Raw genomic sequence first — 22,894 nt, 5'->3', positions numbered from 1 at the left:
TAAACGCTGACACAAACTGGTTGGGCCGAATGGCCTGTTTCCACATTGTAACTTTTGTGTATTTCTATGTATTGGGTTTGTGAAGCCAGTTTTGTTCCCATTATGTTCTAGTACTTGGCAGCACCACTCAGTTCCGTTATTCATGAACCATCATATTAACAATCTCAAGAAGCTGGGATTTTTCTCCTTAGAGCAGAGAAGGTTAAGGGGAGATTTAATAGAGGTGTTCAAAATTATGAAGGGTTTTGAGAGAGTAAATAAGGAGAAACTGGCAACCAGAGGACACAGATTAACGATAACTGGCAAAAAAAAGAGTTGAGGAGAATTTTTTTTACACAGCGAGTTGTTATGATCTGGAATGCGCTGCCTGAAAGGGCGGTGGAAGCAGATTCAATAATAACTTCAGCAAATTGGATAAAAAGCGAATTGGATAAATACTTCAAAGGAAAAATTTGCAGGTCCATGGGGAAAGAATGGGGAAAGAGTGGGACTAATTGGATCGCTCTTTCAAAGAGCCGGCACAGGCACGATGGGCTGAATGGCCTCCTTCTGTGCTGTACGATTCTATAACTGATTTATAGATACAATATCGTACCTGAAAAATCCAGCGTGTATGTGAATAATCCGGCAGTAAATTGTTGGGATCCCCGGGGATTCTGCTGATAACTCTGTTCAATATCTTGACTACTGACTGAGCAAATGGTTCCAAGTTCGTCCTGTGTAATTTAAACAAGTCAGAATCACGCAGCCTGCACTGTACAAAACTGCAGCTTCACATTATATACAAAATAACTGGAGGAATATTAGCTTGTGAACTTTCAGCGAATATGTGTATATATATATATATATATAGATTGATTTACAGACAGAAGAGGTAAACAGAAATATATAAAGTCTTGTGTCCAGCGTGTGTTCATTATTCCCCAAACATCTCACTTTGTTCCTGATGCAAAACAATCTATAAAAACTAAGAAAGGAAGCCAGTGATTGATCTGGAGCCTGAAATTCACAACCTGCAAAGTCTCCTCGCCGGAGAACGATTAAACTCTGATTGACCTGAACTCATGCTCACTTAACAAGAAGGAGACTTTGTGGCCTTTTAAATGGGACATAGATTCACTTTAGCAGCAGAATAATACATTCCATTAACGTCGTACAAGATCCTCTCCGTATGAAACAACGTCTCATCTGACTTAACAATGCCACAGGAGATCTCTACCTTATAAATAAATCCAAATTTAAAACAGGAGCATGTCTTAAAACAAAAAAGCAAATACTTAAAATCATACTTGGACAGTACGCCAACTACAAATTCCAAGATTTTTAATTGCAAATGCAGCTCTGTAACTGAGTCTCTATTGGTGGTTTCCTTGACCAATATTCATTAGCATCAATTGGTTGGTTGACTGAAATTGCAGGTGATTTAAATAGCAGGATTTCCTGTGACATTTATTGAAGGATTTAATCCAATCACCACACACACCCATTTGAATCATTCATGCAAATTGGGGTTTTTTTTTTCCTCAGCAGTTTGTGAAGTGAAAAGTTCACTTGCAAAAGAAGTTTGTGCTGGAGTGGAGAGAGGTATAATTTACCATTTCTTAAGCTTCATTCTGCTATTTCCAAATAAAGTTACTCGTTGCTTTAGTCTGTAAGTTTCCAGTCTGTGTGATAAGATCTGCCACTTCAAAGAATGTAGCACACAGCACAAAGATTCGTAGAAGCTTACAGCACAGAAGGAGGCCATTCGGCCCATCGTGCCTGTGCCAGCTCTTTGAAAGAGCTGTCCAATTAGTCCCGCCCCTAGCTTCCCCTCCCAACCCCCCTGCTCCTTCCCCATAGCTCTTCAAATTTTTCCTTTTCAAGTATTTATCCAATTTCCTTTCGAAAGTCACCGCTGAATCTGGATGAGGGAAAGTTGGGTTCCCTAAAGTTAAGGTGATTGACCCCTCTGTGATCGATTACCTTTGGCCGACAGAGTTCCGGGGTCTTTGCTGGGACCTCAGCGGGACTTATGCCAGCTGTCAGCTGGTGACCGTTGTGCTGTGGCCTGTAAGGGTGTACTGGGTGGAATTCCTGGGGTAGACTGGGAGCACCCCCTGACACTCCTCCTTGGTGTGGGTGGTAGGGTGGGTGTGGAGGAGGGTGGCTGGGTGCAAGATTCATACTCTCTCTCTCCAACCCCCCCCCCCCCCACCTTTCCGGCCTTGTTTAATGGCGCCCAATCCCTGCAGGACTGCGTTTCCGCCATTTTACACTTCCGTGCCAGGCAATTGGTCCAATTTCCTCCCAGGGCCCCAAAGGAATTTCAGACCCATGGTTTCTCGATGATGTAACTGTTGTACCTGAATCTCCAGATTGCTGCGTGTGAGAAGGGGACGTACATGCGGGAAGGGAAGGGAAGGGCGAGTCCTACCTGTCTCCTGTAATCCAACCACCGGTCATCGTCACCTTTGAACTGCCAAGTACAGCTGGCGAGAGGGGCTGTTATCGTCATCTGGCCCATTGCGTCTGGAACACTGCAGATAAATCAACAATTACTGAACTTTGTGTAAGGTTAGGCACCCTGCCATTTGTTTACTCCTTCTCCCTCCTATAGAGTTCCACTGGGACAGAGGTCAGGGGCAGGCAAGCTAGGAAGAAGGAAGAACTTGTGTTTATACAGCACCTTTCATGACCTCAAGACGTCCCAAATGCTTTACAGCCAAGGAAGTACTTCTGAAGTTGTAATGTAAGAAACGTGGCAGCCAATTTGCGCACAGCAAGGTCCCACAAACAGCAATGAGATAATGACCGGATAATCTGTTTTTTAAATTGTTGGTTGAGGGATAAATATTGGCCAGGACACTTGGGAGAACTCCCCTGCTCTTCAAAATAGCATCGCGGGATCTTTTACGTCCGCCTGAGAGGGCAGACGGGGCCTCGGTTTAACATCTCATTTGAAAGATGGCACCTTTGGCAGTGCAGCACTCCCTCAGTACTGTCACTGCTCCTGGAGCTCTGCCAGTGCTGGTCTTTGCCATGTGCTATAAGGCGCTCAACATCACTTCAGCAATGATTTCCCTCCAAGTTTTCCTTCCCCACCCCCCCCCCACAATAGACGTCACCTGACCTGCCCTTAGCGCTCGGCTTGTTGATTCCCATTTGCTCCCCTTTCCTCAGTACACAGGCTTCAAGACCTCGTCGTCATCCGCGGACCCCCCCGTGGCCTCGCTCCCCACACTGCTGTAACCTTGTTCAATCTCCTCCAACCCTCCAGCCTTGACAGTCTTCCAACTCTGGTACACTCTCCCCGCCCCCTGCCACCAACCCCCACCCCCCACTTAGATCAACCATTGAGCGCAGAGCCTTCACCCATCTTGCCCCACACTTTGAATCATTAGCTCTGAGCCTAGGGTTGGGAGGGAGTCGGGGGGGGGGGGGGGGAGGGAAGGGAGGAGAGATTGGGATCGGGGAAGGAGCAGAAATCCAGGGAATTGTGTGGTCTTGGACTGGGAACATCCAAGGTCGATCAGAGAGCTATAAAAGAGGCAACTTTCTGTCCCTTTGTTGAGCATCGCACTTAAAATGTTAAGGAATGTCATTTTTTCATACGGATTTTTAAAGGAAAGAAATAATCTACTTGAAAGGTGTCAGCCTTGGCTCAGTGGGAGCACTTTCATCTCCATGGGTTCAAGCCCCATTACTGGGACTTGAGCCTATAATCCAGGCTGACACTCCAGTGCAGTACTGAGGGAGTGCTGCACTGTTGGAGGTGCCGTCTTTCCGATGCTGTTTGTGGGATCTTGCTGTGCTCAAATTGGCTGCTGCATTTTCCTACATTACAACAGTGACTACACTTCAAAAAAGTACTTCATTGGCTGTAAAGCTCTTTGGGACTTCTTGAGGATACCCGTATCCTAACTCACACCAAGTCCCGTTCACCAATCACCCCCCTGTGCTCAGTGACCTACATTGGCTCCTGGCCCGTCAATGCCTCAATTTTAAAATTCTCATCCTCGTGTTCAAATCCCTCCATGGCCTCGTCCTTCCCTATCTCCGTAACCTCCTCCTGCCCCACAACCCTCCGAGATCTCTGCGCTCCTCCAACTCTGGTTTCTTGTCCATCCCTCACTCCCTTCGCCCCACCAATGGTGGCCGTGCCTTCAGCTGTCTTTTTTTTTTATTCGTTCACGGGATGTGGGCGTCGCTGGCGAGGCCGGCATTTATTGCCCATCCCTAATTGCCCTTGAAAAGGTGGTGGTGGGCCTTCTTCTTGAACCGCTGCAGTCCGTGTGGTGAAGGTTCTCCCACAGTGCTGTTAGGGGGGGAGTTCCAGGATTTTGACCCTAAGTTCTAGGCCCTAAGTTCTGGAGTTCCCTCCCTAAACCTCATCGCCTCTCTCTCCTCCTTTAAGATGCTCCTTAAAACCTATCCCTTTGACCAATCTTTTGGTCACCTGTTCTAATATCTCCTTATGTGGCTCGATGTCAAATTTGGTTTGATTTACACTCCTGTGAAGTGCCTTGGGTTGTTTCATTACGTTAAAGGCGCTACAGAAATGCAAGTTATTGTTGTTGACCAATCAGGCCACTAGAAGATGACGTGGCTTCTAAATTTATCATTTTATAATTTTTTCGGTGATATACGAGCTTACAGAAAAAAGTACAGTGAAACCTGTATAAACGGACACTCCCAAAGAACGGACTCTAACTGAGAAACCCAAATAACTTGCATTGTAAAATATACAAGAGGCATTCTGAAACCACAGACACTCGCAAATTACGAACTACAGACAGCCTTCAATGCACCAAGTACCTTTTACAACTTAAAACACGGGACGCGGTCAGCGCGAGGCGGCAGCGGGTTCCGTGGAAGAAATGGTTTCTGTGGAATGGGGAGCTCTTTACCCAGCATCCATAGCGGCAGAGAAACCGCTCTATCTCTGGGATTGAGTGCTTGCATGGCTCGATCCCAGGGGTAAAGCAGTTTCTCTGGGATTGAATGCTTGCAAGGCTCGATCCCAGGGGTAAAGCAGTTTCTCTGGGATTGAATGCTTGCACGGCTCGATCCCAGGGGTAAAGCAGTTTCTCTGGGATTGAATGCTTGCACGGCTCGATCCCAGGGGTAAAGCAGTTTCTCTGGGATTGAATGCTTGCACGGCTCGATCCCAGGGGTAAAGCAGTTTCTCTGGGATTGAATGCTTGCATGGCTCGATCCCAGGGGTAAAGCAGTTTCTCTGTCGCTCTGGATGCTGGGTAAAGAACTTGCCATTCTACTGAAATTTTTTTACAGTACGTATAATGGCCATTTTAAAAATAAGGACACCTGCAAAAAAAGGACAGCCCCTAAGGTGTTCGGAATTTACAGGTTTCACTGTAATCAGGTCTTAGAATCATAGAAAGGTTACAGTAGGGAAAGAGGCCATTCGGCCCATCAAGTCCATGCCGGTTCTATGCAAGAGCAATCTTGGCGATGACTCACTGACATGTCAAGTTTCCATATATTACAAACTCTCTACTGGTTGAGAATAAGGAAAAAAATGTCAGTTCCCATTGGGATAGCGAGTGAATTAAAAAAAAATCTAATTTTCTAAAATCGGTAAAAACAAACTTAAAAGAATACGGAGGAGATTGTAATCTAGGAAACCCTTAGGATAAATCCATTAGAAATTCCTTGATCCGACCTTCCTTTACAGCTCGACATAAATCGGACCTCTTATCTTTGACGCTGCACTGACCTGTTTACGTTCTGACTCGCTGAGGTGAATTGTGACCTCCTCCTGACCTTCCTCTTCTTACCCGTTTGAACATTAGTCTGAATCATTGCTGAAAGGGCAATGGGACAAAAATGTCCGTCTTATTAATAGAGGCATAGAGTACAAAAACAAGGAAGTTATGCTAAAACTTTATAACACACTGGTTAGGCCTCAGCTGGAGTATTGTGTCCAATTCTGGGCACCGCACATTAGGAAGGACGTGAAGGCCTCAGAGAGGGTGCAGAAGAGATTTACTAGAATGGTACCAGGGATGAGGGACTTCAGTTATGTGGAGAGACTGGAGAAGCTGGGGTTGTTCTCTTTAGAACAGAGAAGATTATGGGGAGATTTGATGGAAGTGTTCAAAATCATGAAGGGTTTTGATGGAGTAAATAAGGAGAAACTGTTTCCAGTGGCAGGAGGGTCGGTGACCAGAGGACACAGATTTAAGGTGATCGGCAAAAGAGCCAGAGGCGACATGAGGAAACATTTTTTTACGCAGTGAGCTATAATGATCTGGAATGCACTGCCTGAAAGGAAGCAGATTCAATGGTAACTTTCAAAAGGGAATTGGATAAATACTCGAAGGGAAAAAATTTACAGGGCTATGGGGAAAGAGCAGGGGTGTGGGATTAATTGGATAGCTCTTTCAAAGAGCCGGCACAGGCACGATGGGTCGAATGGCCTTTTTCTGTGTTGTACCTACTATGATACTATAATATTATCACTCCAAAACATTAACACAATGTTGCACACCAATTCTACAATATCATCTCCATACCTCGAAAGTCAATGGCGTAATGTGAACGTCCAACTTGAAACTGAAAGGAGACCTGAGGTGCCACCTGGAACTGGCATTCAATATCAGAACTTTTAATCGATGCCGATTTGTTGCCAGTGTCCTTGAAAGAAGAAGCAGATGTTTTAATAGGAGGGCGATGGATTCCAATCAGGGTTGGATTAGAGAGTGAAACAGACACTCCAGCCAGAGCTGGAGATCCTGCATCATCCTGTGACAGAATGATATCTGGAATGTTGCTCGGGACATGGAGAAGTCCCTGGGATCAGTAACTATAAGATGAACAAAGAATAAATAAAAATAAATAAAGGCAATTGGACCTCCTTTCTCATCTTAAGCCCAACCACATTTGCCTTTGTAGTGATTTTGTACTGAAACGAAGGCAGAATGGCTAACATGAGAATTGTGGGTAGGATAAAATGTAGCAATATGGGTAAATAAAGTTACACCTTAAGAAGTTCCTTACTTTTCCAGCTGCCAGGACACATGTAATGAAAGCTAGTTATTATATGTGTAATGAAAGATAGTTATTATATGTGTAATGAAAGCTAGTTATTATATGTGTAATGAAAGCTAGTTATTATTTGTGTAATGAAAGATAGTTATTATATGTGTAATGAAAGATAGTTATTATTTGCGTAATGAAAGATAGTTATTATTTGCGTAATAAGGTAGTTATTATATGTGTAATGAAAGATAGTTATTATTTGTGTAATAAAAGATAGTTATTATTTGTGTAATGAAAGCTAGTTATTATATGTGTAATGAAAGATAGTTATTATATGTGTAATGAAAGATAGTTATTATTTGCGTAATGAAAGATAGTTATTATTTGCGTAATAAGGTAGTTATTATATGTGTAATGAAAGATAGTTATTATTTGTGTAATAAAAGATAGTTATTATTTGTGTAATGAAAGCTAGTTATTATTTGTGTAATGAAAGATAGTTATTATTTGTGTAATGAAAGATAGTTATTATATGTGTAATGAAAGATAGTTATTATTTGTGTAATGAAAGATAGTTATTATTTGTGTAATGAAAGATAGTTATTATATGTGTAATGAAAGCTAGTTATTATTTGTGTAATGAAAGCTAGTTATTATTTGTGTAATGAAAGCTAGTTATTATTTGTGTAATGAAAGATAGTTATTATTTGTGTAATGAAAGCTAGTTATTATTTGTGTAATGAAAGATAGTTATTATTTGTGTAATGAAAGATAGTTATTATTTGCGTAATGAAAGATAGTTATTATTTGTGTAATGAAAGATAGTTATTATATGTGTAATGAAAGATAGTTATTATTTGTGTAATGAATGATAGTTATTATTTGTGTAATGAAAGATAGTTATTATATGTAATGAAAGATAGTTATTATATGTGTAATGAAAGTTATTATATGTGTAATGAAAGATAGCTGACCTCTGTCTATAAGGATGATAACTTTCGACAATGGTACAGGATATTGATGAGTATAAGGCCCTTTAAACTCAAGTGTGTGTTCGGCAATCTGTTTGACGACCTAAGGGTCGTAAGATGGCTAACAAAGTTAAACTCAATGACCTTGATGACTGAAGTGAATTGTAATGTCACAAATGTGACCATATATGGGCAATGAAATGACTATAAAGAGGGAAACAAACTTCTTGCTCTTTGTCTCTTTGGGAGAACGGGAGAATCATTGGATCGTAGCTGAGTGTCCCAGGTGTGTAAGTCTGTAGCCAACTACTTAATTGCTGCTTTTATTAGAATAAGTCTGAGAGATTCATCTTAAACGTCTATTAATGTTGTGTCTGACTGAGTTCACACGGACTTTGATTAATAAAGTAATATGTCAAACTGACGTCTCAGGAGTTAATTAAAACCCAGAACTGAACACATAGTATGTAAGGGGCTGTGTTTAATTATCTCCTTGACTTGATTTAATGATAAGTATTAAACTTACGTTTCAGTGTTTCCTAGTGCTCGAACTTGTATTAGAAGTAAAGGATATATGACAATATTCTATAACATCTCCACATAAGGGCAATAAGGTTAGTATCATACTATGTTACAGCACAGAAGGAGGCCATTTGGCCCATCGTGCCTGTGCCGGCTCTTTGAAAGAGCTATCCAATTAGTCTCACTCCCCCTGCTCTTACCCCATAGCCCTGTAAATTTTTTCCCCTTCAAGTATTTATCCAATTCCCTTTTAAAAGTTATTATTGAATCTGCTTCCACCGCCCTTTCAGGCAGCGCATTCCAGATCATCACAACTCGCTGTGTAGAAAAATTTCTCCTCATCTCGCCTCTGGTTCTCTTACCAATCACCTTAAATCTGTGTCCACTGGTTACCGACCCTCCTGCCACTGGAAACAGTTTCTCCTTATTTACTTTATCAAACCCATTCACGATTTTTTGAACACCTCCATCAAATCTCCTCTTAACCTTCTCTGCTGTGAGGAGAACAACCCCAGTTTCTCCACTCTCTCCGGTAATATGACAATATCCTATATAAACCCAACATTATTTACACTGCATTCACTGAGCTGGTGTATCCACTATATCCTCTCCATTCACCAATGTTAAATCCATTCCAAACTTCAGTAATCCTACCTGAGATCCGTATTCCCTCCAGGAATGATCGCCCAGGAAATACCAGCTGTAGTGTTCCATCCGTTGGGATTGTGGAGAGGTCAGCCGTTGCAGTTTGAAACTGCTACCAACAATTTCCATCTCATCAAAGTCCAGATAGATAGACCTACAAACAAACAGCAAGAGCAAGCAAGCCATGAGTTCTGACGAACGGTCATCGACCTGAACTCTGTGTCTCGCTCTCTCCACGGAGGCTGCCTGACCTCCTGGCCGACCTCCCATCTAACACCCTCCATAAACTTGAGCTCATCCAAAACTCTGCTGCCCGTATCCTAACTTGCACCGAGTCCCGTTCACCCATCACCCCTGTGCTCGCTGACCTACATTGGCTCCCGGTCCAGCAACACATCGAATTTAAAATTCTCATCCTTGTTTTCAAATCCCTCCATGGCCTCGCCCCTCCCTATCTCTGTAACCTCCTCCAGTCCTACAACTGGACTTGGGTATAAGAGGGTATAATTTCGAAGTTTGCAGATGACACAAAAACGTGGAAACATAGTAAACAACGTGGAGGATAGTAACAGTCTTCAGGAGGACAGAGACAGACTGGTGAAACGAGCAGACACATGGCAGGTGAAATTTACCGACCCGCCTGCCACTGGAAACAGTTTCTCCTTATTTATTTTGTCAAAACCGTTCATGATTTTGAACACCTCTATCAAATCTCCCCTTAACCTTCTCTGTTACAATCTCTTCTGCACCATTCCTATGTCCCTAAGTTCCTTCCTATGTCAATATGTTCAGTATTACCTGCTCATTGCCAAAAGACCATGGGGCGATTCTCCAGTGCTTGGGCCTGTTGCATCGTGTTGGGCAGAGTTCATAGAGGAGGAGGATTGGGCCGAAACACACATCATAACAACAACAGCAACTTGCATTTATATAGCGCCTTTAATGTAGCAAAACGTCCCAAGGCGCTTCACAGGAGCGTTTATCAGACAAGAATTGACACCGAGCCAAATAAGGAGATATTAGGACAGGTGACCAAAAGCACGGTCAAAGAGGTAGGTTTTAAAGAGTGACTTAAAGGAGGGCTTTTAAGGAGCATCTCAAGGAGAGAGAGGCGGAGAGGTTTAGGGAGGGAATTCCAGAGCTTAGGGCCTAGGCAGCTGAAGGCACGGCCGCCAATGGTGGGGCAAAGGGAGTGGGGAATGGACATTGGTTAGTTAATTGGAAGGAAAATCAGGCAGGCTCCCTCAGAACCGTGTTCACCTCCCCACCTTAATGCACTGTGCCCAGGCGGTCCAATGCACCCAGGAAAAGCTGCCTCAATGTACTTATTAATGTACTTAATTCCAGGATCATGGCATCTATTTGCGCTTACACATCCCCCCCTTTCCATATTTGGCTTTCTCCCCTTGCACTTGCTCTCCTGAAGATCAGGACTTCTGTTGAGGTGTTCCCACTGCCAGTGGTTACCGTCCGTTAGACTGCCCCGGGGGGGGGGAGGGGGATCACTCTTCCAACAACAACTTGCATTTATATAGCGCCTTTAACGTAGTAAAACGTCCCATGCCGCTTTACAGGAGCGATTATTAAACAAAATTTGACACCGAGCCACATGAGGAGATATTAGGACAGGTGAAAGAGGTAGGTTTTAAGGAGAGTCTTAAAGGAGGAGAGAGAGGTAGAGAGGGTTATAAACATAAAAAATAGGAGCAAGAGTAGGCCATTCGGCCCTTCGGGCCCGCTCCACCATTCAAAATGATCATGGCTGATCGTCTAACTCAGTACCCTGTTCCCGATTTTTCCCCATATCCCTTGATCCCTTTAGCATTAAGAAATATATCTATCTCCTTCTTGAATACATCTAATGACTTGGCCTCCACTGCCTTCTGTGGTAGAGAATTCCACAGGTTCGCCACCCTCTGAGTGAAGAAATTTCACCTCATCTCGGTTCTAAATGGCACGCCCCGTATCCTGAGACTGTGACCCCTGGTTCTGGACTCCCCAGCCATCGGGAACATCCTCCCTGCATCTAGTCTGTTTAGTCCTGTTAGAATTTTATATGTTTCGATGAGGTCACCTCTCATTCTTCTAAACTCTAGTGAATATAGGAGACCAAAACTGCACACAATATTCCAGATGTGGTCTCACCAAGGCCCTGTATTGGTTGCCAATGGTGGAGCGAAGGAAATCGGGAATGCACAAGAGGCCAGAGTTGGAGGAGCGCAGAGACCTGCTTCCACCGCCCTTTCAGGCAGTGCATTCCAGATCGTAACAACTCGCTGGGTTAAAAATATTCTCCTCACCTCCCCCCTGCTATTTTTTGCCAATTACCTTAAATCTGTGTTCTCTGGTTACCGACCCTCCTGCCAGTGGAGACAGATGCTCAATATCTACTCTATCAAAACCCAATCTAATTGTGAACACCTCACAGGTTAGGTTTTCTTTAGAACATGCTACTGGGCTCCACTCACCCGTGTTCAGCAGTGTGGAGATTTATTCCTGCAGCTCCTGGCAGTGAGTATTGGGCTTCTATTATGTCATCATGGGCTACGTCCAACCATTTGTTCCCAGTGTGAACCTGCCACTGGTATGCTTTTCCATTCAATCCGGTCTCCAGTGCTGCCAAAGATTAAAAAAAAAGAACTTGCATTTATATAGCGCCTTTCACATCCTCAGGATGTCCCAAAGTGCTTTACAGCCAATGAAGTACTTTTGAAGTGTAGTCGCTATAGTAACTTAGGAAATGCAGCAGTAAATTGGCACACAGCCAGGTCCCACAAACAGCAATGTGATAATGACCAGATGATCTGCTTTTTAGTGATGTTGGTTGAGGGATAAACATTGGCCAGAACTACCTCACTCTTCTTCCAAAAGTACGGAGTCGTACAACACCAGGTTATAGTCCAACAGCTTTATTTGAAATCACAAGCTTTCGGAGCTTTGCTCCTTCGTCAGGATGAAGGAGCAAAGCTCCGAAAGCTTCTGATTTCAAATAAAGCTGTTGGACTATAACCTGGTGTTGTACGACTCCGTACTTTTGTCCACCCCAGTCCATCACCGGCATCTCCACATCATTCTTCCAAAAGTGCCATGGGATCTTTCGAAGAGGGCAGAGGGGGCCTCGGTTTAACGCCTCACCTGAAAGGCAGGACTTCCGACAGTGCGGCCCTCCCTCAGTACTGCACCGGGAGTGTCAGCCTGGATAATGTGCTCAAGTCTCTGGAGTGGGACTTGAAACCACAACCTTCTGACTCAGAGGCGAGAGTGCTACCCACTGAGCCATGGCTGACTGTACAATTTTTAAAAAGTCTACCTTGTTGTTTATTAAAATTAAATATGCAAAAATAAATAGTAGCAGTGCCTTGATTTCCTCGCACACTCTGCTGTTTAAAGTGAAGTGTTTTGCTGGCTGCTCCACATCAGCCTGAACACATCTGGCTGGAAACCGGGCCCCATCGTTCGACCACCACACGTATCCTGTGCTCTGCTCCCACCTACTGGATTCTGAAGGCAATGCAACAGATTTCTACACAATGCGGAGAACCTGCAAAAATATAAAATTATGGACCGTGGCAAATTAAAGAGGGCAATAGTGCATTCCACTTGGTGACGGTATCATCACGTCTGGCAGAGGTAAAGGAGGCAAAGGACCGGGCAAAGGCAGAGCCAAACGCCAACGTGAAAGGGCACCGCCAAACCAGACATCCGCCCACTGATCTCGCCATGATTCTGTCAAGCGGATCTCCGGTCTTATCTACAAGGAGTTGCACTGCAGCAACTCGCCAAGGCTTCTTCGACAGCACCTCCCACACCCGCGATCTCCACCACCTAGAAGGACAAGGGCAGCAGGCGCATGGGAACAACACCACCTCCAAATTCCCCTCCAAGTCACACACCATCCCAACTTGGACATATATCGGTTGTTCCTTCATCGTCGCTGGGTCAAAATCTTGGAACTCTTTACCTAGAATCATACAGCACAGCAGCAGGCCATTCGGCCCATCGTGCCTGTGCCGGCTCTTTGAAAGAGCTATCCAATTCTAGAAAAGGTAAAGTTGAGGGGTGACCTGATAGAGGTCTTTAAGATAATGATAGGGTAGACGTGGAGAAAATGTTTCCACTTGTGGGGGGAGTCCAAAACTAGAGGTCATAAATATAAAATAGTCGCTAATAAATCCAATAGTGAATTCAGGAGAAACTTCTTTACCCAAAGAGTGGTGAGAATGTGGAACTCGCTACCACAAGGAGTAGTTGAGGCAAATAGCATAGATACATTTAAGGGGAAACAAGATAAGCACATGAGGGAAAAAGGAATAGAAGGATATGCTGATAGGGTGAGATGAAGGAGGGAGGAGGCTCGTGGGGAGCATAAATACCAACATGGAGCAGTTGGGCTGAATGGCCTGTTTCTGTGCTGTAGTTTCGATGTAACTCAATGTAATTAGTCCCACTCCCCCCGCTCTTTCCCCTTAGCCCTGAAAATGTTTCCTCTTTAAGTAGATAACCAATTACCTTTCAACTGAGTCACATCATGTTCATGCATGTAACATAGAGGTTCTGGTGCTGGGCTAGCAGCCCATAGGTCATGAGTCCAAATGCCATCATGGCAAGTTGTGAAACAATTTAACTATGGGTTCCACCAAGAAGGATGAGCAGGAACGCTGCCAGGTGGTTGTAAACACTCAACTGGTTCACTAATGCCTATCAGGGAAGGGAGCCTTTCACCCCTACCTGGTCTGGCCTAAGCCTGGCAATGTGCCTCTTATTATTCTCTGGAGTAGCCCAGAACTTGTTGGAAGGTGGCCACTGCCAACTCCTCAGAACAGCAACTTGCATTTATATAGCGCCTTTAACATAGTAAAACCTCCCAAGACATTTCACAGGAGTGTAATCAAACAAAATCTGACACCGAGCCACCAAAGGAGATATCAGGACAGGTGAGCAAAAGCTTGGTCAAAGAGGTAGGTTTTAAGGACCGTCTTAAAGGAGGGGAGAGAGGTAGAGAGGCGGAGAGGTTTAGGGAGGGAATTCCAGAGCTTAGGTTCGAGGAAGCTGAAGGCACGGCCGCCAATGGTGGAGCGATTAAAATCGGGGATGCGCAAGAGGCCAGAAGTGGAGCAGCGCAGAGATCTCGGAGGGTTGTAGGGCTGGAGGGCTGGAGGAGGTTACAGAGATAGGGAGGGGGCGAGGCCATGGAGGGATTTGAAAACAAGGATGAGAATTTTAAATTCGAGGAGTTGCCAGACCAGGAGCCAGTGTAGGTCAGCGAGCACCGGTGGTTGGTGGTGGGGGGGCGGTGGGGCGATGGATGAGCGGGATTTGGTGCAGAAGTCGAAGAAGAAGGAACACCATCACCACGATCGTCTCAAGAGACGAGCAATAAATGCTGGCCTCACCCACAGCCTCCCCCAGAAACAGGCGGGCAGACTGGTGGCCCATTTACAGGCCCAGCTGAAAGCTGCATCAGGCAGGTCTTGGGGCGGGCCATGGGTACCCACCACACCCCTCGCCCCCCCCACCCACCAACCCTCATCCCCACCCACCCCCTTCCTCCAACCCCTCAACCTCCCACCCCCACCCTCCAACCCCTCAACCCTCCATTCTCTCATCCCACCCACCCTCTCTCACCTCCCGCCACCACCCTCACCCCTCATCCCCACCCACCCCCTCCCTCCAACCCCTCAACCCCCCACCCCCTCATCCCCACCCTCCAACCCATCAACCCCCCCACTCTCTCATCCCACCCACCCTCTCTCACCTCCCACCCCCCCAACCCCCTCATCGCCCCACTCCCTCACCCCGTTTTTTCAGACGAGAACTAGGCAGCAACCAGTGGAAAATCACCCCCTCAGTCCCTGTGCCATTGTGAGAGAGGCTCCTACAGAGAGAGCTTCACACCTCAGGGCCTTTCGTGCTCTCGGGTTGTCTCCTGAGCCATTCTGTTGTGTTGATTCACATCAGTGCAAAGCGGCGTGTCTAAAACCAGCCTAACCTCCCTTGTACCAGGAATTGGAAACAAAAGCCTGCAGGTGCAACTCTGACAAATGGTCCACACCCAAAACATTAGCTCATCCTTTCCCTGCAAATGTTGCCAGACTTGCTGAGTGTTTCCAGTATCTTCGGTTTTTGTGCCAGGGGCCAGAGTGCATAAAAGCTCCCCATCGTCGGGGATTGCAGGTGCGTCCTACGTTCAAATAGTTCATTCGCAGTTTGCACACGTTTAAAGGTGGCGCCACAATACATCGGGACAGGAGGAGGCCATTCAGCCCCTCGAACCTGTTCTGCCACTCAATCAGATCATGGCTGATCTGGACCTCAACTTCATTTACCTGCCTTTGCTCCATATCCCTTGATACCCTCACCCAACAAAAATCTACCAATCTCAATCTTGAAAGTTCTAATTGACCCCCAGCATCCACAGCTTTCTGGGGGTGAGAGTTCCAGATTTCCACTACCCTTTGTGTGAAAATGTGCTTCCCGATTTCACACCGGATTGGCCTGTCTCTAATTTTAAGATTATGTCCCCTTGTTTTGGATTTCCCCCACCAGAGGAAATAGCTTCTCTCTATCTACCCTATCGAATCCCTTTATTAATATAAAGACCTCGATTATATGGGTTTCAAAACAATTTCACCTTCGTATGAGATAAGCTCAGCGGCTGGATTGCTGACGCCATTTTTTTAAAACTACGTTTCTAATGGGAACTACGACTGAAAATATTATGAACTATTTGAAAATGTTTTTAAAACTGCAGCACAAAGTGTCTTCTGCAGTTACCAGTCTGACTACCAATAGGACACCATGGGTTTCTGAAATCATTCTTGGGTCACCCGAGGTAAACACTTACCTCATCTCATCCGTAACATTAGTCCTACAAGATTGCACCAATATCTTTAGGCAGTTGCCTGCCCATTGTTCACTCTTTGTCCCTCTCCTCTATCTACTCTCTTTGCCTCATGATCTTATCTTACCTTCTCCACCACCCCCTTCCCCCTCTGTTGTCGGGAAATTACTAGAGTCTATAATTAAGGATAGAGTGACTGAACACCATGAAAATTTTCAGCTGATCAGAGAGAGCCAGCACGGATTTGTGAAGGGTAGGTCATGACTGACATAGAAACATAGAAAATAGGAGCAAGAGTAGGCCATTCGGCCCTTCGGGCCTGATCCGCCATTCAAAATGATCATGGCTGATCGTCTAACTCAGTACCTTGTTCCCGCTTTTTCCCCATATCCCTTGATCCCTTTAGCATTAAGAAATATATCTATCTCCTTCTTGAATACATCTAATGACTTGGCCTCCACTGCCTTCTGTGGTAGAGAATTCCACAGGTTCACCACTCTCTGAGTGAAGAAATTTCTCCTCATCTCGGTTCTAAATGGCATACCCCATATCCTGAGACTGAGACCCCTGGTTCTGGACTCCCCAGCCATCGGGAACATCCTCCCTGCATCTAGTGTGTCTAGTCCTGTTAGAATTTTATATGTTTCAATGAGATCACTTCTCATTCTTCTAAACTCTAGTGAATATAGGCCTAGTCGACCCAATCTCTCTTCATACGTCAATCCTGCCATCCCAGGAATCAGTCTGGTAAACCTTCGTTGCACTCCCTCCATGGCAAGGACATCCTTCCTCAGATAAGGAGACCAAAACTGCACCCAATACTCCAGATGTGGTCTCACCAAGGCCCTGAATAACTGCAGTAAGACATCCCTGCTCCTGTACTCAAATCCTCTTGCAATGAAGGCCAACATACCATTCGCCTTCCTAACTGCTTGCTGCACCTGAATGCTCGCTTTCAGCCACTGGTGTACAAGGACACCCAGGTCTCGTTGCACCTCCCCTTTTCCCAATCTATCACCATTCAGATAATAATCTGCCTTTCTGTTTTTACAACCAAAGTGGATAACCTCACATTTATCCACATTATACTGCATCTGCCATGTTCTTGCCCACTCACCCAACTTGTCTAAATCACTTTGGAGCCTCTTTGCATCCTCCTCACAGCTCACATTCCACCCCAGCTTTGTGTCGTCTGCAAACTTGGAAATGTTGCATTTGGTTCCCTCATCCAAATCATTGATATATATTGTGAATAGCTGGGGCCCAAGCACTGATCCCTGCAGTACCTCACTAGTCACTGCCTGCCACCCGGAAAAAGACCCGTTTATTCCTACTCTCTGTTTCCTGTCTGTCAACCAATTCTCAATCCATGCCAGTATATTCCCCCCAATTCCATGTGCTTTAATTTTGCACACTAACCTCTTGTGTGGGACCTTATCAAAAGCCTTCTGAAAATCCAAGTACACCACATCCACTGGTTCTCCCCGATCTATTCTACTAGTTACATCCTCAAAAAACTCCAGTAGATTTGTTAAGCATGATTTCCCTTTCATAAACCCATACTGACTTTGTCCAATCCCGTTAATGCCCTCCAAGTATTCTGTTATCACATCTTTTATAATAGACTCTAGCATTTTCCCCACTACTGATGTTAGGCTAACTGGTCTGTAATTCCCTGTGTTTTTTCTCTCCCTCCTTTTTTAAATAGTGGGGTTACATTTGCCACCCTCCAATCTGTAGGAACTGTTCCAGAGTCTATAGAATTTTGGAAGATGATCACCAATGCATCCACTATTTCCAGGGCCACTTCCTTTAGTACTCTGGGATGTAGATTATCAGGCCCTGGAGATTTGTCAGCCTTTAGCCCCATTAATTTTCCTTGCACTATTTTTTTTACTAATTCTGGTTTCCTTCAGTTCCTCCCTCTCACTAGACCCTTGGTTCCCTAACATTTCTGGGAGGTTATTTGTGTCCTCCTTTGTGAAGACAGAACCAAAGTATGTGATTAATTGTTCTGCCATTTCTTTGTTCCTCATTATAATTTCCCCCATTTCTGACTGTAAGGACCTACATTTGTCTTCACTAATCTTTTCTCTTCTCATATTTATAGAAGCTTTTACAGTCAGTTTTTATGTTCCCTGCTAGTTTACTCTCATACTCTATTTTTCCCCTCTTAATCAATCTCTTTGTCCTCCTTTGCTGAATTCTGAACTGCTCCCAATCCTCAGGCTTGCCGCTTTTTCTGGCAATTTTATATGTCTCCTCTTTGGATCTAATACTATCCCTAATTTCTTTTGTAAGCCACGGTTGAGCCACCTTTCCTGTTTTATTTTTGAGCCAGACAGGAATGAATAATTGTTGTAATTCCTGCACACATTCTTTAAATATTAGCCATTGCCTATCCACCATCATCTCTTTTAGTAAAGTTCCCCAATCTATCCCAGCCAACTCACACCTCATACTTTCATAATTTCCTTTATTTAGATTCAGATGAACCTGATTGAATTTTTTGAAGAGGTGACTAAAGTAGTGGACAGAGGAATGTCTATGGATGTTGTTTATATGGACTTTTAGAAGGCATTCGATAAAGTCCCTCATAAGAGACTGTTAGCTAAAGTTGAAGCTCATGGAATTGAGGGCAAATTATTGACCTGGTTAGGAAATTGGCTGAGCAGCAGGAGACAGAGAGTAGGGATAATGGGCAGGTACTCAAATTGGCAGGATGTGGCTAGTGGAGTCCCATGGGGATCTGTGTTGGGGCTTCAACTATTCACTGTATTTATTAATGACTTAGATGACAGGATAGAGAGCCGTTTATCCAATTTGTAAACAGTGTAGATGGAAGCATAAAATTACAGAGAGATGTTAATAGACTAAGGGAATGGGCAAAACTTGGCAAATGGATTTCAATGTAGGCAAGTGTGAGGTCATCCACTTTGGACCTAGAAAGGATAGATCAGAGTACTTTCTAAATGGCGAAAAGCTCACCGTGGAGGTCCAAAGAGACCTAGGGGTCCATGTACATAGATCATTAAAATGTCATGGACAGGTACAGAAAATAATCAAAAAGGCTAATGGAATGCTGGCCTTTATATCTAGAGGACTAGAATATAAGGGGGTAGAAGTTATGCTACAGTTATACAAAGCCCTGGTTAGACCACACCTGGAGTACTGTGTTCAGTTCTGGGCAACACACCTTAGGAAGGATATATTGGCCTTGGAGGGAGTGCAACTTAGAGTCACTAGAATGATACCTGGACTCTAAGGGTTAAATTACGAGGCGAGATTACACAAACTAGGGGCTGTATTCCCTGGAATTTAGGAGATTAAGGGTTGATTTGATTGAAGTTTTCAAGATATTGAGGGGAACTGATAGGGTAGATAGAGAGAAACTATTTCCGCTGGTTGGAGAGTCTAGGACTAGGGGACACAGCCTAAAAATTAGAGCCAGGACTTTATAGATTGAAATTAGAAAACACTTCTACACGCAAAGGGTGGTAGAAGTTTGGAACTCTCTTCTGCAAACAGCAGTTGATGCTAGCTCAATTGTTAATTTTAAATCTGAGATTGATAGATTTTTGTTATCCAAAGGTTTTAAGGGATATGGGGCTAAGGCGGGTATATGGAGTTAGATCACAGATCAGCCATGATCTCACTGAATGGCGGAGCAGGCTCGAGGGGCTAAATGTCCTATTCCTGTTCCTGTGTTCCTCTGCTTTTCGGTTTCTCAGCTGTTTGTTCCCACTGCTTTCTCTTCCTTTATCTCCCATCAACTCCCTTTTCAATGAGTCAGTGCTCGAGGTGATGGCAGGGCTGCTCCTATGGAAGTTCAATGTGACACAGAAAGAAAGAACTTGCATTTCTATGGCGGCTTTCACGACCTCAGGACGTCCCAGAGCTCTTTACGGCCAATGAAGTATTTTTTCAAGTGTAGTCACTGTTGTAATGTAGGAAATGCAGCAGCCAATTTGCGCACAGCAAGATCCCACAAACAGCAATGAGATAAATGACCAGATAAGGGGAAGCTAGATAAACACATGAGGGAGAAAGGAATAGAAGGACATGATGGAACATTTTATGGGCGTAAAACGTATGCCAATTTCTACCTCAAAGAGTTTGCAAATAACCAATGAATTGGGATGTCTGTAACGAACTGGGAGAGATGGAAACCTAGAGATTAAAAGGTAGGAGATTAAAAGAGGTTTGAAAATGGAGGCGTTGCTAAAGTCTGAAGTTACTGATGTAGTTTCCAGCCTCCAAGTTCACTCTCTCTCCATCGCAACCTTTTTTTTCTCTAAAACTATTTCACGGATAGCATGAGTATGACTTTTGACCTGTCCTCTCGTTTTTTCGAGGCTTTGTGGACTTCCTCCTCCCTGTGTTGAAGTCAAGAATTATTGGGAGTGAAATTGGTCTTCGGTCATAGCGTGAATCGGGCGATAGCGAATCGCCAGCTTGTTTTACATCACACCACGTTCCCATTCCCACCTCCTGAAACCCATTCTTCCCCAGGACTTAAAATTATGGAATCCTTTACCCCAACCCCCTCTCCCACAAAGCTTGGCGTCAACCGATCACTACCTCCTGACTTGCCTCATCTTCCCAATGTTTTTCAACCTTGCTGTTATCGTAGAATCATAGAAAGGTTACAGCAAGGAAGGAGGCCATTCGGCCCATCGAGTCCGCACCGGCTCTGTGCAAGAGCAATCCAGCTAGTCCCACTCCCCTGTAAATTTTTTCCTTTCAAGTACTTTTCCAGTTCCCTTTTGAAAGCCATGATTGAACCTGCCTCCACCACCCTCTGGGGCAGTGCATTCCAGATCATAACCACTCCCTGTGTGAAAAGGTTTTCCTCATTGTCCTATCAGCCTGATCTTCACCAAGAGGAGGGGGCTCTTAAGAGAACAAAAGGTTGCTTCAGGAAGTTAAGCTGTCCCTGGAATCTCCTCGGGGCTTTCCCAGAAGTAAGGCCGGCGAGTTAACCCTACTCCCTATCGCCTGACAGGATACGTTTCAGTAAAACTGGGTCAGATGTTAAGGAAGGAAGGGAGAGCGTTATTGGTAAATCTACCGGGAAGGACTCATTCCCCGAGGCTGAAGACAATCACAACCATGGATTATTGTCACTGACTTGCCTGGAATTTAATTTCTATTGCAGGTTTGGGTTTTTATGCTGCTGTTAATATTACAACACAATACCCCCCCCTCTCTCTCTCTCTATATATAGAGAGGGCACCTTCTCCCGGCTCAGTCAACAATCCAGTGGTTTCCTTACCTCTTGACTGAGAGCAAAACTCCATGAGGAACTCCGACAAACCCCTCTTGAGTTGAACCTCTGGTAAAGAGAATAAATTCACGGGCCGGACCTTCCACCGCCTGAACTTAGTTTCACTTTTGTTTTCCCAGTTTCCTGACGTCACCTAGTTCCCCAAAAAAAAACAGCAGTTCCGGAGCAATTTCCCCCCCAAACTATTGGGTTTCTCCGGACCCTGCCCTCAGGGTGACTGAAGGACATCACCAATCCTTGGGATCTGTTCAGTTTCGAGCGCAGCCTGGAACTGATGGTCCATTTAAAACTTTTTTTTTTGGGTGCCTTGATAAGATGCTTCAAAATAGCTGACGACATTGAAGGAGCTCCAAGGAAAGAGGTGATGGAGCCATTGGGGATCTGGGGTAGAGAGCGTTGCACGGAGCTGTCGCGACCAACAGGCGTTTACCCCATTTCACGGACTCCCAGGCCGCCTGCAATTTCTGCGGCCTGGACGAGTCCGTGTTTCATTTATTCACAGGGTGTGGGAGGCTGCAGCCCCTGTTCGACTGTTTTAAAGGGGGGGCTGCTCCTCAAGTTCTGGCTGCACTTCAGTCCCACGCTCCCGATCTTTGGCCGCCCGGTGAGGGGGCGGGGAGGTCTGGTGGACGTTCCTCGTGGGTCCGCTCCTGGGCCTGTCCAAGGTGGCTATCCACAGGTCCAGGTTGGTCGCGGGCCCGTGGTGGGGGGGGCGGTCGCTCCGACTGTCTGCCTCTCTTCCGCGGCATTCTCCGCGCCCGGGTGGCCCTGGACAGGGAGCACGCGGTGTCTGCCGGAACGCTTGAGGCTTTTGGGTTTATTGGTTTACTGCACATGAACACACCCTAAACCCCCCCCCCCCTTGTAAAAGGGGGGAGGGCCTAAAAATAAAAAAAAGAAGTGATGGAGGAAGAAACACAGTTCGTGTTTCAGGTCAACGACCTTTCGTCAGAACTGAGGTCTTCGAACTGAAACGTTAACTCTGTTTCTTTCTCCACAGACGCTGCCCCACTTGCTGAACTTTTCCAGAACTTTCTGTTTCTATTTCAGATTTCCAGCATCCGCAGTGTTTTGCTTTTGATTTTGAAGAAGAGACTCTTTTGAAGAAGTGGACTTGATGGGCTTTTCTCCGCTGCATGCTTTCCGCGGTTCTTCATTACCTGTCCCATTGTTGGTCCTTTCATCGTAATGATGACTGGTCAGGTGTTACTTATTTTCATGGACCTTCTCACGCGAGGGGAAACAGGACATTGTTGGAGAGCGACAGTCTCACCTGCTTCAAAGTGTGTGTGTATGGACAGTCTGGGCTCAGTTATAGTAGAATCATCATAGTATCATAGTAGGTACAGCACAGCAGGTGGCCATTCGGCCCATCGTGCCTGTGCTGGCTCTTTGAAGGAGCTATCCAATTAGTCCCATTCCCCCGATCTTTCCCCATAACCCTGCAGTTTTTTTCCCTTCAAGTATTTATCCAATTCCCTTTGGAAAGTTACCATCAAATCTGCTTCCACCGCCCTTTCAGGCAGCGTGTTCTAGATCATCACAAAAATGTTTCCTCATGTCACCGCTGGCTCTTTTGTCGGTCACCTTAAATCTGTGTCCTCTGATTACCAACCCTCTGTTGGTGTAGTGGTTATGTTACTG

At 45.1% G+C, this 22,894-nt stretch overlaps 1 protein-coding gene across 1 annotated transcript in view; it reads right to left on the bottom strand.

Moving 5' to 3' along the window:
* si:ch211-244b2.3 (uncharacterized protein LOC557230 homolog) overlaps positions 1-21,354 on the bottom strand; it is a 38,849-nt gene extending 17,495 nt beyond the window's left edge. Inside the window, exons 1-7 of the mRNA XM_067999263.1 lie at positions 21,239-21,354; positions 11,591-11,738; positions 9,132-9,276; positions 6,519-6,639; positions 5,720-5,807; positions 2,417-2,519; positions 596-716 (exon numbers count right to left, since the gene is read on the bottom strand). Of these exons, the coding sequence (XP_067855364.1) occupies positions 596-716; positions 2,417-2,519; positions 5,720-5,807; positions 6,519-6,639; positions 9,132-9,276; positions 11,591-11,738; positions 21,239-21,263 (751 nt within the window). The 5' untranslated portion in view covers positions 21,264-21,354. The remainder of the gene's footprint in view (positions 1-595; positions 717-2,416; positions 2,520-5,719; positions 5,808-6,518; positions 6,640-9,131; positions 9,277-11,590; positions 11,739-21,238) is intronic.
* Positions 21,355-22,894: the final 1,540 nt, after the last annotated feature.

Source organism: Heptranchias perlo, chromosome 18 (genome assembly GCF_035084215.1).
Source record: "Heptranchias perlo isolate sHepPer1 chromosome 18, sHepPer1.hap1, whole genome shotgun sequence".
Classification (NCBI taxonomy): Eukaryota; Metazoa; Chordata; class Chondrichthyes; order Hexanchiformes; family Hexanchidae; genus Heptranchias; species Heptranchias perlo.
The sequence above is the reverse complement of the archived record's forward strand: the minus strand, read 5'-3'. Positions and strand labels throughout refer to the sequence as shown.